Consider the following 15,324-nt stretch of genomic DNA (forward strand, 5'->3'; position numbering starts at 1 on the left):
CAATGGTCACTCTCAATGCGGTTCTCTACTACAAGGTCTCTTACCATCGGCCAGAGTGGGATTGAGACCATTAGATAGTCTAAATGGCTAAGACAGCTGCCCTGATGAAAGGTTGGCTGGTTCGGGCTATCCGATGGCAAACTCCCATTGCAAGCATGTAAAGCATGTGCTGCAGTCAATCGCAATAACTGTGCTGCAGCCACTGAGCATGGCACTGCAGAGCTGGTCTCAATTACCGGAATATTATCAACATTATCTTCTTGTTCAAAAATACTTTCCAGGCCTATTATTAGTTCAAATTTGCGGTTGAAATTCCCCCCAATAATTATAAAAATTCTCTTATCGAGTGCAGAGATAATATTATTTAGCTGCTCGATCACTTTTGCCTCCTTATTTGCTGCTGAAGGCCTGCTGTAAACATTTAGAATACACATTTCTCTTTTGTTAGGGCCCATGAACCTTACTCCTAGGATGTCTAGGCTATTGCAAACGATTTGCTTGAAGTCGGTTCCCAGTGTAATTTTGGCCCAAATTGCCAAACCTCCCGAAGGTCTACCTTTGTTTGCAGCAATTGCCGGTACACTAAATGATCTGTAGCCAACTTTAAAATAGCTTTCAACAGCCCAGGTTTCTTGGAATATTATGATATCACTGCTATCAACGTATTCCTGCAATGTGGGGTCAGGTTTTTTTTCATGCCTGCTATTGTCCATGACCTCAGTATGGTACTAGTTTCAATAACTGTGTCAGGTACAATACTATTCGGGCATTTATTGTTACCTTCCGCTAATTGCATCTCAATGTTAGCGTTTTGGGCACTCCTGATTAAGGGGGCACCTTCAATCATGTCGCCCTGTATCGTAGGTACCAAATGGGGGTCACATAGGCTTACTTGTGTTATTATATCAATATGTCTACTTCCACAAGGTGTTCCATTAGTCATTTCGATGGTCATGGCCTCATTATAAACATTTATGCCCTGTTCTAAGCCCTCTCCCATACTATTTGGTCGTGAGCTATGGTCCGACATATTAGGAATTGTCCTTGTTTGCTTCATGGGGTATTCTTCAATGCTCATTTTGTAAGCAGCACCCACTAATTTCCTCTCCAGGACTGCTAGTTTATCCCGTCATTGGTCTATCAGTCAATCTATCCCTTCGAGACCGCATAGCTCCTCAAAGCGATTGAATGTAGGGATTGGGAAATTATTTTTGAGTCTACCCATTGTCTCTCCACATTGAGTTCCGAAGGGGTTACGGTTAGAAAATAAGAGGAGGGCTCGGGCGGTAGAAATAGCTTAAATTATAAGAACGAATGCCACTTCCCTCACTTGGATAGGAACGATCACAGATGCATCCAACTACCCACCTATCCCTGAAATTAACAATAACAAAATCTCCCTCTACTTCCTTGGCTCTTTGCCCGACCCAGCTTACTCTACGTACATGCAGAATGTTCCCATCTATATAACTTGGGAGGGTCTATTCTTATTTAGCCAATAGGTGACCTTGTTTTTCAACTCTAAATAAGTTTCTGTTTTGCCATCCTTCAGTTCAGGAACCCCCACAAGTACAACAACGTATGGACAGGACTCCGGGGGTAGGTTAATACAATTTAAAATAGTTTTTTTCTTTGGGATATTGGAGGTTTCCTTAGCTGCCGCTATATTATCCTGAGCCTGCCTTGAGGAACTATTCACATCAGTCTGACTCACCTCCCTCCCACTCTACTGCTTCTCACTAGATCTCTTCTCCCAGTGTCAGCGGATGTTGTCACTTGATTGGTTCTAGTGAGTGCCACCGGGGTTCTATTAGCTCCAATCAGGGGAGGCGGTGAGGTAACTACAGCTACAGATGCCTTCGACATATTTGCTTCGCCTGTGGTAACTCTTGGTATACACTCAACCTGCTTCTTTATCTTATCAAAATTCTCTGCCGTGGTCTGCTCGAATCTCTCCAACCTTTCATTGATTACCTTTAACCTTTCTAGGAGTGGTAAAATAAGTGACTTCATCAATTGTTCCACTTGAGGCATAAAGCCTACAGGTGGTTGCAGCACGGGGAGGGTTGGATCCACCACCTTAATGGTAGGGGATTTTAGCTGAGGGGTAAGTACCAATGGTTGTGTGGGTATTGCACTGTGTCCAGTAGTCATGGCCGCTTCTATAATGATATTGGGCAGTTTGGAGATTTTTATCATCTTTGAGCTTCTCCCCTTCTGGACACCCCCTTCTCGCTTTCTCTTAACAATGGTATTTTTGAGTCCTGGAATTTGATTTGACATTTGGGATTTTGCACTGTTTTTCACACAGGACCTTGTTGGGGGGTGTAGTGCAGCAGTAGTAGTAGTGTATTCCCTGTCTAGGACACTTGGTGAAACATAGGGGGACGCCCCACTTAACACGGGTCTATCCAATATACTTTCCTCCACATTTTCAATGCTGTCTCCCTCGCTAGTCTGTCCATTACTAGTGGTTTGCCCTTCTACTTGGTTTGGGGAAACAGCCAGCATAATGGGTCCTAAAGAAAATCGCCTTGAATACATTGGTTCAAGGGACAGGCGACGCTCCGTCAGGGCTATTTCATGTTCAAGTACTGATGTTGCCCTGGTAATGAATTGATCAAGTGTCCCACTTACGGTTCCCCCCACTACAGCTGCCCTCCTTCCCTTAATTGCGCGTGCTGCCATTATTAAAATACGTACAAGTCGACGTGCACCAGCAACAAATTACCAGTCAATATCAGAGTCACATACTACAAATGGAAGATTACATTTCTTTGCAGTACTGGAAGTGTTCGGGGGTGGCCCATCCCTGCCTCCTCCGGACTACGACAGGCGCGCTGCGTGGGGCCTTTGTGGTTTTTAAGCGCCTCCTGGCGCTGGTCCTTGACGCGTTGTTGCTGCGCTGCCAGGGATTCTGGGAAATGTAGTTCCCCACGTCCGGTGCAGTGACCTTGGCACCGGTAATGGCGGCCCACAAATGCGGGCAAAGAGAACCAGCCCTCACAGGGCAGCAAAAAGCAAGATACCCGGGATGAGCAGCAGGCAGCAACAAAGTCTTGACAGTAGGTCCGAGGTGCGTCCCGCGCTGCGTGGGGCCTCTGTGGTTTTTAAGCGCCTCCTGGCGCTGGTCCTTGACGCTTTGTCACCGCGCCGCGGCGGATTCTGGAAAATGTAGTTCCCCCACGTCCGGTGCAGTGACCTCGGCACCGGTAATGACGGCCCGCAACTGTGGGCAAACAGCACCAGCCCTCACAGGGCAGCAGGAAGCAAGATACCCAGGACGAGCAGAGCAGGCAGCAACAAAGTCTGGACAGTAGGTCTGGCATCAGTTCTGAGGAGCTGTCAGCTGTGCAGTGAGGCTTTGTGTGGGTTCAGGTCATCTGGCGTCGGTTCTGAGAGGCTGTGCGGCGAGGTTGTGCAAGGCTTTACATCATGCGGTGTTGGATCTGAGGAGCTCTCAGCCATGTGTCGAGGCTTTGTGGGGTTTCACATTGCTTCGCGTCGGTTCCATTGATGAATGTATCTGAGTCAACTTAAATTGACCCAGGCACATAAGCAGGGGTAGCGACTTTGATATCCCTGAGTCTCAAGCAACAAGATGTCACAATTCGCTCTCTGCGCTCTCGTGATCTCCACCAGGGGGCAGAATTGTGGGACTTTCCAGTGCTATAATAAGCTTCTGGACCCTTCCCTTCATACACATAATGACTTCCCACTATTTCGACTTTACTTGAAAATGGCCATCCATTCCCAATCCATGCCAGGTTTTGTGGAAGCCAGCCTACTCATGCTCAAAGCCAGCCTGCTCATGCCTGAAACTCCATTAACTTGAATCCCCTGCTCACTGCTTCATCTCCACCCTTGCAGGCAAAGGATCGGTGGAGGAATTCAGCTCACCTGTGGCTGACTGCTGCTAGCCTGCTCACCTCTGATGCATGAGATTACTGTTAGCTCTTTTAAGCCCCAGCACCCTTCGGTCCAGTGTTGGTCATTGTAGCTGAGTGCTGGTGAGACCAACCCTTAGTTTCCTGAGCTTTAGTTATTCCTTGTTCCTGAGCTGCTGCTGTTTTCCATGTGCCCGAATTAGCATTTTCTGCAGTGCCACATTGACTCCTGAGCTTTAGCTCAATTCTAGGTCCTACTCCAGCACTCCCGTCAGTGCTACTTTGTTTCCTTGATTCCTGAACCAGCCTCACCTTCTGTTTATCATTTTCCAGTCCCTGCCTTTCTCCCCATTTCCTAGGTTCCAGTTCCTAGTCTTGCTTCTATTAACTTGTATGTTCGTTACTTGCTTTCTGCCAAGTGTGCCCTGTGATTTACTTGCTTGCATTTTTAGCACTCCTCCTTGCTACCTCCTTCTCTATTATGTTTGTATTTAGTTCTACCCCCTTGCTGTTACTGCCTTGCGTGTTCCTGTATTATTGCTAGGATCCATGGGCACAGCCTACAACCTAGGTTGTGTTTCTTGACTATTGTGAGTATTGGCTTTGAGTCACATTTATAACATCACCATAGGTATCAGCTTGACAGACCCTGCTGTTGCATGCATATCCTATATGTGGGTATTTGCAGTCAGTATCTGCAACAGCACTTGTGGGTGTGGAACTTACTTGAGCTTCAGTCTTACATTGTGGAGCTCTCGAATGCCATACCTCACATTGCCAGTCGCCAGTCCTTGCCCATGTCCCTGACTGTGTTCCAGACATAATCCCAGACAGTCCCGGACACAGGAAGCCAGCCTACAAGCCCTTGGAGATCAATTGGAGTGAAGGCAGTGTCCATCAGATTTTTATATAATTTTAGACACCAAAATGAATACAATCCGATGAGTATAATCAGAGTAATCAATTTTTATAGAAAAATAATTCAGTGCATTTCACTCATGCAAAACTATAACGTTGTGGTCAATGGGAAAAAACACTTGTGACACTCAGTCACTTGCAGATCGAGTCCAGTGGAAACCACTGGGGGTAAGGTGATGCGAGTCCCAGGACCAGGCTCTGACAATCAGTTGAATTTTGCCTGGCATGTAGGGCCCAGTTGCAGAGTTGTCGTGGCTGTCCTTGGTGCTGAACGCTGGAGCCATGGTTGCTGGTTTTCCTGCCTGGATGGTGATGGAGTGGAAAGAGAGGCAAAACCTCAGCAAAAGGGCTGCAGAGGTATCGTGTTGAAGGTGCTGTAGCATTCCCTGTAGGCACAACATCGAACAAAGGTAGTGGTCCTCTGACTGGTCACCAGCAAGCCTTAGTAGTAGCAAACACAGATTTTGGTTACTTTGATGTCCTGGAGTCCAGGGGGAAATTATAGCTGCCTGAAACTTGCTGGTTGTCAGGACTACATTTCTTTCAATGCACTAGACCATTTTCTTTTGGCCGATTGCTCAGTGGGCCAAATGGCCTGTAATTGTTTGGTTTCAGGAGCGTGCTTTTCCTGCGGGCTGTAAGGAACTAGTAACCCTAGTCCAAGGGCATTCTTGAGTTGCCTTTGGCTTGCAGAGAGATTCCTCTTTCCTTTGGAGCAAAACTATGGTCCAGGATGATTTGTGGCTGTGCAGGTACAGGGTGGTTGCCACAGGTGCATATTATTGCATCTTTGCTTTGCATAGGTCCTCACAGCTGTACAGACCAGGTAGCCCACTCTAGGGGTGTGGCTAGCCTTCTGGGAGTGTATGCCTTCTGATTATCTTATTCTCCAGCCATCCCAGGTGCAATTGTGCCTGGGGACAGGTCGTTGGCTCCTTCTTCCTCTGGGAGAAAGCCCATTTGCATATCAGAGGTGGTGGAAGCTTTGATGCTCACTGCCTTGATGTGCCACTTCACAAGCCATCATGCTGGGGGGCGGGGCGGGAATGATCCTCCCACCCATGCATGCCATTGTTTGTAACTACTGGGAGTGTTCACACCTTCTGGCAGGGGATCAGATTCCTGTCTCGGTAACTTCAGACTGTCAGCCATGGCTCAGGAACCGGCTGGGGCAGCCAGGTGGGCAACCACTAAGGTAGCCACCTGGGTGCATGCTACATCAAATCTGACTTTGGAAAAAAGTGAGATTTGATCAGCCAAGCTGTTTGAAATCCAACATGCCACTTTTCAGTGGGGGGCATAATGGAGATGGCAACCTTGGGGTGCCTGGGTTTCAGTCCATGTTAACTCCCATGCCCTGGGTACCACTGGTAACACTTATCAGAGATTTAAAAGGAGGTTGAAATCCTTGCCAATTGGTGTTAACAATTCACATGCATCATATTTTAGGTAGAGAGCTCAAGCACTGGGGGCTCCAGTGCACTTTCAGAGGAATAATCATCAATATTGGGAAAGAAAATGTGGGGGAAACCATACAAAAAGGGCACTTTCTTATACTGCATTTGAAAATTTCTGCCACCATGGTACAGATCTCTGCAAAGAAATTATAGGAGAGGCATCCGTCTCTGGCCTTAGGTTTGTGCATTACATTTTATAATACAAGTACTTAATATTTATGTGCTACAAAATGCAATTTGTGAATTCATGCTTTACATTTATTGTAGTACTCTAGAGCAGGAACTTTAACCCAGAAGCCTGTCTTTCTTCATATTTAATACAATGTATAATTTTGAAATGAAGGTAAACACATATAATTACCATCTCTCTCATGTTTGGTCTTTGGCTTAGTGTTTACTTTAAATCCCAGCGACCTAGACTCTAATTTTTGTTCTGGTCCTTGACAACAATCAAGCCATCCAGGGCAAATTACTTTGTGTCCTTGTACCTAAAATTGTGAAGGAATAAAATGTATGTATTGGTGATGTAAAAAATAATTGTGAAGTGTGGCTTAAAAAGAACTGATGTCCCATTACGCTTTCTCACCTCCTCCAAGTCACATCCAGATTTCTGTATTCTAGATGCACTGGACACCACTTATGCAATGCTGGTTTATATCCAGCAGGTCAAGAGTGAGGCACTTCTACTGCAATAGAAATGTTCTGTCTAAAGTGTATTGCTCCTCCCTGGGACTAGATTCATGCTTTAAAGTTTCCACCTTGTTTAAAGGTGGGTGGATCTGTGATTAATTTGAGCTGGTACTCGCCACTGGCACTTAATTTGTCAACTCCAGCACCTAGGACAGTCTGCCACATGATGTCATTGTTTATCAACTTTCAGGGAAAGCACAACAACAGTTATTTCTTAATTTATTATGCATTAAAACTGACTAATACCTGACACCCAAGTCATTCTTATAGCTTTGGTTACCAGGGACTTTGTAAATTATCACATTTGTAGGAGTATGATGGTTAGTAGTTGTGTTGGTACTGTCATTGGCAGCACTGGTATAGGTAATGACTTGAGCAATCTACATTGACTTCCTGAAGTGGGCACAGGCACGTAGGGCCATAGTTATCATTATTTAACGCAACACAGCAAGACACTTTGCTTCACAGTGCTTCGTAAAACTACAGGAATATACCATATCTATCAAGATATGGCGCATTCCTGCTCTCTGCCTGCTTTGACGCAAAAACTGCTGCCTTGTGCCACTGCCTTGCACCATGGTACAAAGAGGAAAAAATTAGGAGAAATAAAGATATTTCTCCTCGTAATGCCTCCCCTGGGAAGGCATAGCCTTCTGCGCACATTTCCAGGTCTACCTGTATTGGTAAATCTAGGAATGCTTCAGAATCCATAGGTGGATGCATGTGAACACCCACGCTCCACCCATGGAACGCATCCCTGGAGCAGAGTTACACTGCCTTGCATTACCTTACGCTGCCTTGCAAGCCTTTCCTGACTTGGTAAATTTCACGATAGATTTTGCGCCTCCCCCGCCCCCTTGCGTGGTGCAAAGGTGACATAAAATCCTTGATAAATATCCCACTTAAGTTTTTTACAAATTAAGCACTGATGCGGGTGTGGGACATCTGCCAAGAAGTGGTAGACAGGGCACCGGGTAATCCCTCAGTGCGCCGCACCGGTGGGGGCCGGTTTTAGGCCCCAGGGGGCCGATTTTGTTATAGGGCCTCTTTTGCGGCTTAGCTGCAAAATCGGCCGAAAATCGGCACTAGCAAAGAGTTTGGCGGCACCCCCAACCCCCCCAGGGGGGGAGCGGGGGGGAGCACTGCACTTTGCCAGGGCCGATTTTGGTCCCAGTCCGGCCCTGGTGGTAAATACCACGGGCCTTATTTATGAAGGACTTGCGCCGCCGGTGCGTCACTTTTAACATGGGAAAAAGTGACGCACCGGTGGCGCAAGGCCTTCATAAATAAGGCCCCACGGGCCTTATTTATGAAGGCTTGCGCCGCCGGTGCGTCACTTTTAAAATGGGAAAAAGTGACGCACCGGTGGCGTAAGGCCTTCATAAATAAGACCCCACGTCTGCATGTTTACAAGCGCACAGATGTCGCTGGTATTATAAATACAGCACATGGGATCCCCACAACATTTTGGCGGATGCTCCGCACCGTCAAACTCTATATAAAACCCTTTATCATTTACTTTTGCTCGGCCGCTTTTAGGACTCACCCCTACTCTCTACGTTTCCTCCCGCTTTCTCTCACTCCTGGCAGATCTCTCTCAGTTTCCAGGTCCTGTTCTGTGCTCTGCCCAATTAACACCTTTAAAACATATATCTTAAGTTCATAACGTGTTTGATGAAGTATTCTAAATTGCAAGCATTACTGTAATCGATTTCACTCACCGGTCACTGAGTCTGCGTTCGGGATCATCACATTCAATGTTCTTTGACCCTTTGTAGATGAGCAGTGCTGCCACTATGAGCTGCAGGCTGATCGAAATGCCCTGCAACATCAACGTGACAGTATTTCATTCTTGGGTCAGGAAGGGAAGTCGTATAATAAGCTTTACATTTTACACCATGTTGGTCATCTGCACTAGACTAACTCGAAAGTGAACTAACAACAAAATTAGACTTTGGCTGCAGAACAGTATCATGTTCTTGTTCATGTTATCTATTTTTATAAATCATCTTTTTTACACTCGCAATGCCAGAATTATTTCGGAATGGAAAGAAACAGCGTGAAGGTGAAGTCAGAGGTTTTTATTTGTCTAGAACGCAGTTGTCCTCAAATATATAATCAATGTGTTTGTAAGGGTAGATACTCTCGTAAAAAAAGCAAGACATGATTCTTACCTGTTCTGTTGTCGCACATTTAGCTTACTTATCCAACGAATGTTGTTTGCACGCACAACATTCCATTCTAGAGTCACAGTATCAGGATCAATGGGATTGTACAGTTGCTAACGAGGTGTGCGCAAACAGAAATCCCCCCAGTAATATGGTGAAGTTTAAAGGTAAGCACATGTAGTAACTATGGGCAGATTTTGGGTATTCCTGGTATCTGTGCGGTGGACTCTAATGCAAACAGAGAAAATGGCTCTCCCAGACCCTGGTTGGATATTAAGACTGTCATAGTTGGCAGGGCCGGACTGGGAACCCAAAGCCGCCCTGGCAATTTTGACCGACTAGCCCCCTTGATGCTTTTTTGTTACTGGGGGCCGATATAGTAGCAACGAAGCAAAAACGTCTCCCTCCGCTGCAAAATCGCCCCCACCGTGGCAAAATCGTACCCCATCCTTCCAGGCTCCCGGGGAAACGCCCAATGCCTGCTAAGGCCAGTCAGTCCCCGATAGTTGGAGTGCAACGGTCTCATCTGATCCCTCAATCCTATTTCCACTATTTCCTGTGCCACTGATAGCTGCATCCCTGAGTCCACCTTTGAACAGTGTTAAACACCCATACATGATGGTGATTTGTTTTTTCACCAATATTTTGGAGATGATTTTTACTGCAGAAATGCTTTTTTAATGTACTCCTGTCATGGATAGCTGTACATTTTTTCAGTGTGGTAGTGTGGAAAAAGCGTTCCCAAAATTCATGGCAACCTGTGATGTATTTAATCACTCCTGGTTATCTACCATTGTGTCAGTGCCTAGTATGTATATAAGTTACAGTGGAAGTCAGGTCAGAGTTACCATAGGATTTTTGTTCTGCTGAAAACTAGGGTATGGTTTGACAAATTTGCAAAAACTTTCCAAGCAAAAGTTTAAGCACCTCCAGCTCTTCCTGGAAAGATTTCCAACCATCTGTGGAGAAGAGGCCAAGAAAAAGGGGGTTGTCCAAAATCATTGATTTCCCATTTTAATTACATAGGAAACTTTGTTCTACGATTCAGAGAAAACAGCCTAGCGGAATTATACCAAATTTGGCAAAAGGTTAAAACTTTACTCCAAAAGCATACTTTTTGTAATTTGGTGTAAACCCATTCATGAGTAAGTAAGAACTTCACATTTAAGGAGCATTTTGGATGGTTGTGAAGAGGTTGAAAAGTTAAGTGTGTCTGGATGGTTGGTTCCGCAGGAATTTCTCAGTACAGAAATTAAAAGAAAATAGGGCCTGCTGATTGGCCAATGGAGCTTTTTTTCCCTTTGGCCATTTCGAAACCGTGGGCCCAAACCTGATGTTGCTGTACCAAACATTCTGATTGGCTGACCCAGAGAAAAATCACAAGACCGGGGACTTGAGTTACCATGTTCCAGAAATGTAAAAAATAAATAATGAAATAAGGGGCACGGTACTGATGCCCTATTCCTTGTTAGGTGGACCCACATGGAGCCCCTTGTGGCCAAACGCTTTAAAATGTTTTCATTCTGTGGTTACTGCAGTACTCCCACAGGACTCAACATGACATCCAATGAGGTACAGCAATACTCTGGTGAAATCTCCTGCTTAAGTTCTGCCCCTTTGGTACCTCGGCCCGAAGCCCGAATGTCGATATTGTGGGAGTACCTCAGTACTTATAGCAAATATGATAAAAGTAACAAAACCTAACGTGACTTGTGTATCTAAGAAGATAGGGATTTACAGGATTGGGCACAGGGTGTGACTAGAGGTGAGGCTCTGCAGCAACGTCTGCCACACACAAATGACATGCACAGCAGCTGTTGGCTGCCCGCTGCAAGGTTGGTCAAAAAGACCAGGTTGTGTGTAGCAAGGAATTGGCCACCTACAATGGGTTGGACTCAGGGCCTGGCTGGAGGCCATGTGAAGAAGGGGTTTGGTTGATCCCATGAATCTGGCCATTCATCCAGACAATCCGTCCTACCCCCAGCTTAAAAGGCCATGTACAGCAGGGGTGTTGTCTGAATATGATCCAAAAAAAAAAAATTCACTGAAAAAACAAAGGATAAATTCAGTTGTGGTAATATTATACTAAGATATTCCCTTACCTAAACCCCCTCAGAAATTCAGTTAATTTAGTTTACTGAGCTAACTATAATTTGCACCCACTCCATGCCTGCTCAAACCTAACATATTGCATCACACCTAATGTTAAATTACATAATTTATGATATTTCTGTTGACACCATAACATCAACGAGACACCATCCTGTCGAGTTTGTGGACTTGAAAAAAATCAACATGCTATACCGCTGGACAATTTTATATTTACCTCAATGGGATTACCCTCTTAAACACTTTACATGACCTGGCATTTTAAGTCATTCATGAGGATGAAGCACATTTGTCATTGACAAGAAACCCGTGGGGCCCTACGGACTTCCCTCTATAATGTAGTTACTTAGGCTTTACACATTACTGAGATGGGCAAAATAGCATGCAACCTTAGATCCATGCTTACAACACCAGTGCAAGATAAACCACTTCAAGAAGGACACCAATATGTTCTATATAATTCTACAATCTGCAATGCCCCGAAATCTTCAGTGAAGTTCTGGAAATAAACACCCACACGTTTTTAAATGACCTTGCTACCTAGAATTTGTCTTTAATACTGTATTACAACTATTTCACATAGGCACGTGCCCAGATATCCACTGGTGGATAAACTATTATCAACAGCAGCTTTGCCCCTTTTCTTTTTGAACTGAGGCTTTTATTTTAAGCCACAACAGATTTTCAATGATACCTCTGCAACCCATTACAAATGATCTCAGCTTTCACTTTGCTTAACATGAAGTAATACTTACGCCCCAAACTATAGTAAATTTCTAAACAGCATTCCATATAGCTGTCAACATGCACAATTTAACTGGCATCCAGGGCTTACAAATTTCCATGCTATGGGTCGGAGACAGAATATCGATGGCCGACTTACACTAATATCGACGCAAAAATATCGTGGGTCAAGAATATCGACAGCCAACATATCGTGGTCAAGAATATCGACTTTGGTAGGTAATATCGATGTAAAAAATATCGAAGTGTTTAATATTGTTTGCAAAAATATAGATGTCAAAAATATCGATATTGTATTAATATTATATTTGTTAGTACATATTTTATATGTGTTTGATACATACATTTTTTGTATAGGAATTGTGTTTATTTTTATTATATGTGTTAAAATTTAAGTAGCTCTTAAAAAAATTTGTTTGAATTTAGAATTTTTTGTTCTGTTGCGGGTTGTGGGTTTATAGGGGAATAGGGTGGGAAGTTATTTAATTGTATAAGATTTATTAAATATTTTGAGTAGTTATTCGTATCGTTGTTATTTTTCGGGTTTTTTCCGTAGTGGGTGGTGGGTTTATAGAGGAATAGGGTGGGAAGTAATTTATTTATATAAAATGTATTGAATGTTTTGAGGAGTTTTTATTTTGTTTGTTTGAATTTTGTGTTTTTAGTATCGTAGCGGGTTGTAGGTTTATAGGGGAATAGGGTGGGAAGAAATGTAATTATAGTGAATGTATAGAATAATTTTCATTTATTAATAATCGTTAAATTGAGATGTGATAGCGTTGAATGTGTACATGATTATGAAATAATTAGTTGTCAATTAATTTAAATGAATTATTGGCAATTAATTATTTTAATTTTATAATTATTTGTATGTGTGTGTTGTGCTGTTTATAGATTAAAATGGTGGGAAGGGTTGGAAGTAATTTAGTTTTCAATAGATGAATTAACAATGAGTTGTTAATGAATTTTAAATAAATAATTGGTAATTAATTATGTTAATTGTATTTTTATTTTAAGTGTTTGTTGTGTTTATAGGTGAAAATGGTGGTAAGTGTGGGAAGTAATTTATTTTTAATTGATGAATGAATAATTTGTTGTTAATTAATTAAAATTAATTAATTAGTACTTAAATGTGGTAATTGTGTACTTCATTTTAGGTGTGTGTTGTGCATATTACAGTGTTAAAGAATGCATATTCAATTACTGTTTATTAATTAATTTGATTAATAATAATTATTAAAATCATTAATAGTTATATTAAATATCGAAATAAATAAAAAATAAAAATGTTGAAGGTTTTATTCATTGGTGTAGTGTTGTAGGGTAGGAAATAAAAGAAATACATTTATGTATAAAACAATAGTTTTGTTAATATTTGCTTCTATTAAATACATATTGTTTATAAATTTATATATTTTTTTATAGATAATAGTTCCACCTTTTTGTTATATGTAATTATTATATTGAATGTTAACATTTAATATATTTAATCTGATATTTTTCAAATAACGTTTATTTATTTTTTATATTGTATAATTTTTTTTAACTGTTTTAATGTTATTATTAGTTTTTGTTTCTCTGCTGTCCAACACTTTCCTTACTGTTGCACTCACTGGAGTTGGAATAGTAATTTTCACTCCTCTGCTATCCAGCACTTTCCATTCGGTTGCACTCACTGCAGTGGCAATAGTCATTTTTACTCCTCCGCTATCCAGCACTGTCCCTATTGTTGCAATCACTGGAGTTTGAATAGCAATTTTTACCCCTCTGCTGTTCAACACTTACCCTACTGTTGCACTCACTGGACTGGGAATAGTAATTTTTACTCCTCCGCTATCCAGCACTTTCCCGACTGATACACTCACTGGAGTGGGAATAGTAATTTTTACCCTTCGCTATCCAACACTTTCCCTATTGTTGCACTAACTGGAGTTGGAATAGTAATTTCTACCCCTCTGCTATCCATCATTTTCTCTACTGTTGAACCCACTGGAGTGGGATTAGTAATTTTACCCCTCCGCTATGCAACACTTTCCTTACTGTTGCACTCACTGGGTGGGAATAGTAATTTTTACTCCTCTGCTATCCAGCACTTTCCCTACTGTTGCACTAACTGGAGTGGGAATAGTCATTTTCACCCCTCGGCAATCCAGCATTTTCCCTACTGTTATACTTACTGCAGTGGGAATAGTAATTCTTATTCCCCTGCTTTCCAACAATGTCTCTACTGTTGTATTTATTGTATTGCGAAGTGTATATATATGTATATATATATATATATATATATATATATATATATATATATATATATATATATTCTTTTTAAATAGTTAAATGTTTGAATTCATTAAAAAATGGTTGTTTTTATTTAAATATTATTGATATATGTATATATTTAATTTTTATATCATTTAAAACGAAACATTAAATAAAGATTATAGTTAATAAATTATATTTAAGTAAATATAGGTAAATGTATACATTTTTATGTGGGTGTGGTTATATTTTTTTTATTACGTTTATTTGTTATATTTAGTTAAAATATATATTACATTTATTGTATCTTCTTTAAAGTATAATATTTTTAAGTCGATATTTTTTACATCTATATTTTTTCCTTCGATATTTTTGATTAGACATTCTTGTACTTACCTGTTTAAGTCTAGAGAGTCAATATTTTTCTATTCTATATTTTTGAATCGATATTTGTGTATGTCTATATTTATTACATCGATTTATCATCAGGGAACCCTATGGGTCCACACGTACCACTAACTCTACACTATATGACTGCAGCATTATCAATGATGTCATCAGCAAAGTCATCAATTATGCCATTTGAGATTCCATGAGGCGCTGCCATCAAAAATGTCATTCAATGTGTCATGAGTGATGTAAGGTGTGAGGTCAAAAGAAGTACATGGCACTAGCGTAAGTTATAGTTCGCTCATCAAGCAATAACTTGTGAATTTCTGTGTTTTTTTATTTTTAAATGTTAGTTTTTATCTTATTTCAACACTTAACTATATTATCACTTTAACCTTTGGATATTTTAGGGAATAGTTTCTAATTTTATTTTTTACAATAGTTATGATCTTATTACCATACCTAACTATAACATGACTTTTACCTTTGCTTTTGTCAGAGGAAAAACATAAATATATTGTCTCTCTGTCCTGTAATGATGGCTGAAACATTTTCTTCGATATTGCAACTAGCCAATGACATCTCTCAACCTGGTGTGACCACTGGGTCTTGTGGGTCTGAATGGCCGATGGGATACAAAAATCCTCACAGACAAGCAGACCACTCTTTTAATTTTATGCGTGGTCATTCAAGACTCCTGTAGGA

General features: G+C 41.7%; 1 protein-coding gene across 1 annotated transcript in view; it reads right to left on the reverse strand.

Annotated features, from left to right (window-relative positions):
• LOC147674031 (ninjurin-1-like) overlaps nt 1–15,324 on the reverse strand; it is a 282,026-nt gene that overhangs the window by 69,779 nt on the left and 196,923 nt on the right. Inside the window, exon 3 of the mRNA XM_086946447.1 lies at nt 8,674–8,774. Within this exon, the coding sequence (XP_086802573.1) occupies nt 8,674–8,774 (101 nt within the window). The remainder of the gene's footprint in view (nt 1–8,673; nt 8,775–15,324) is intronic.

The sequence above is a fragment of the Lissotriton vulgaris genome, chromosome 12 (genome assembly GCF_964263255.1).
Source record: "Lissotriton vulgaris chromosome 12, aLisVul1.2, whole genome shotgun sequence".
In the NCBI taxonomy this organism is placed as follows: Eukaryota; Metazoa; Chordata; class Amphibia; order Caudata; family Salamandridae; genus Lissotriton; species Lissotriton vulgaris.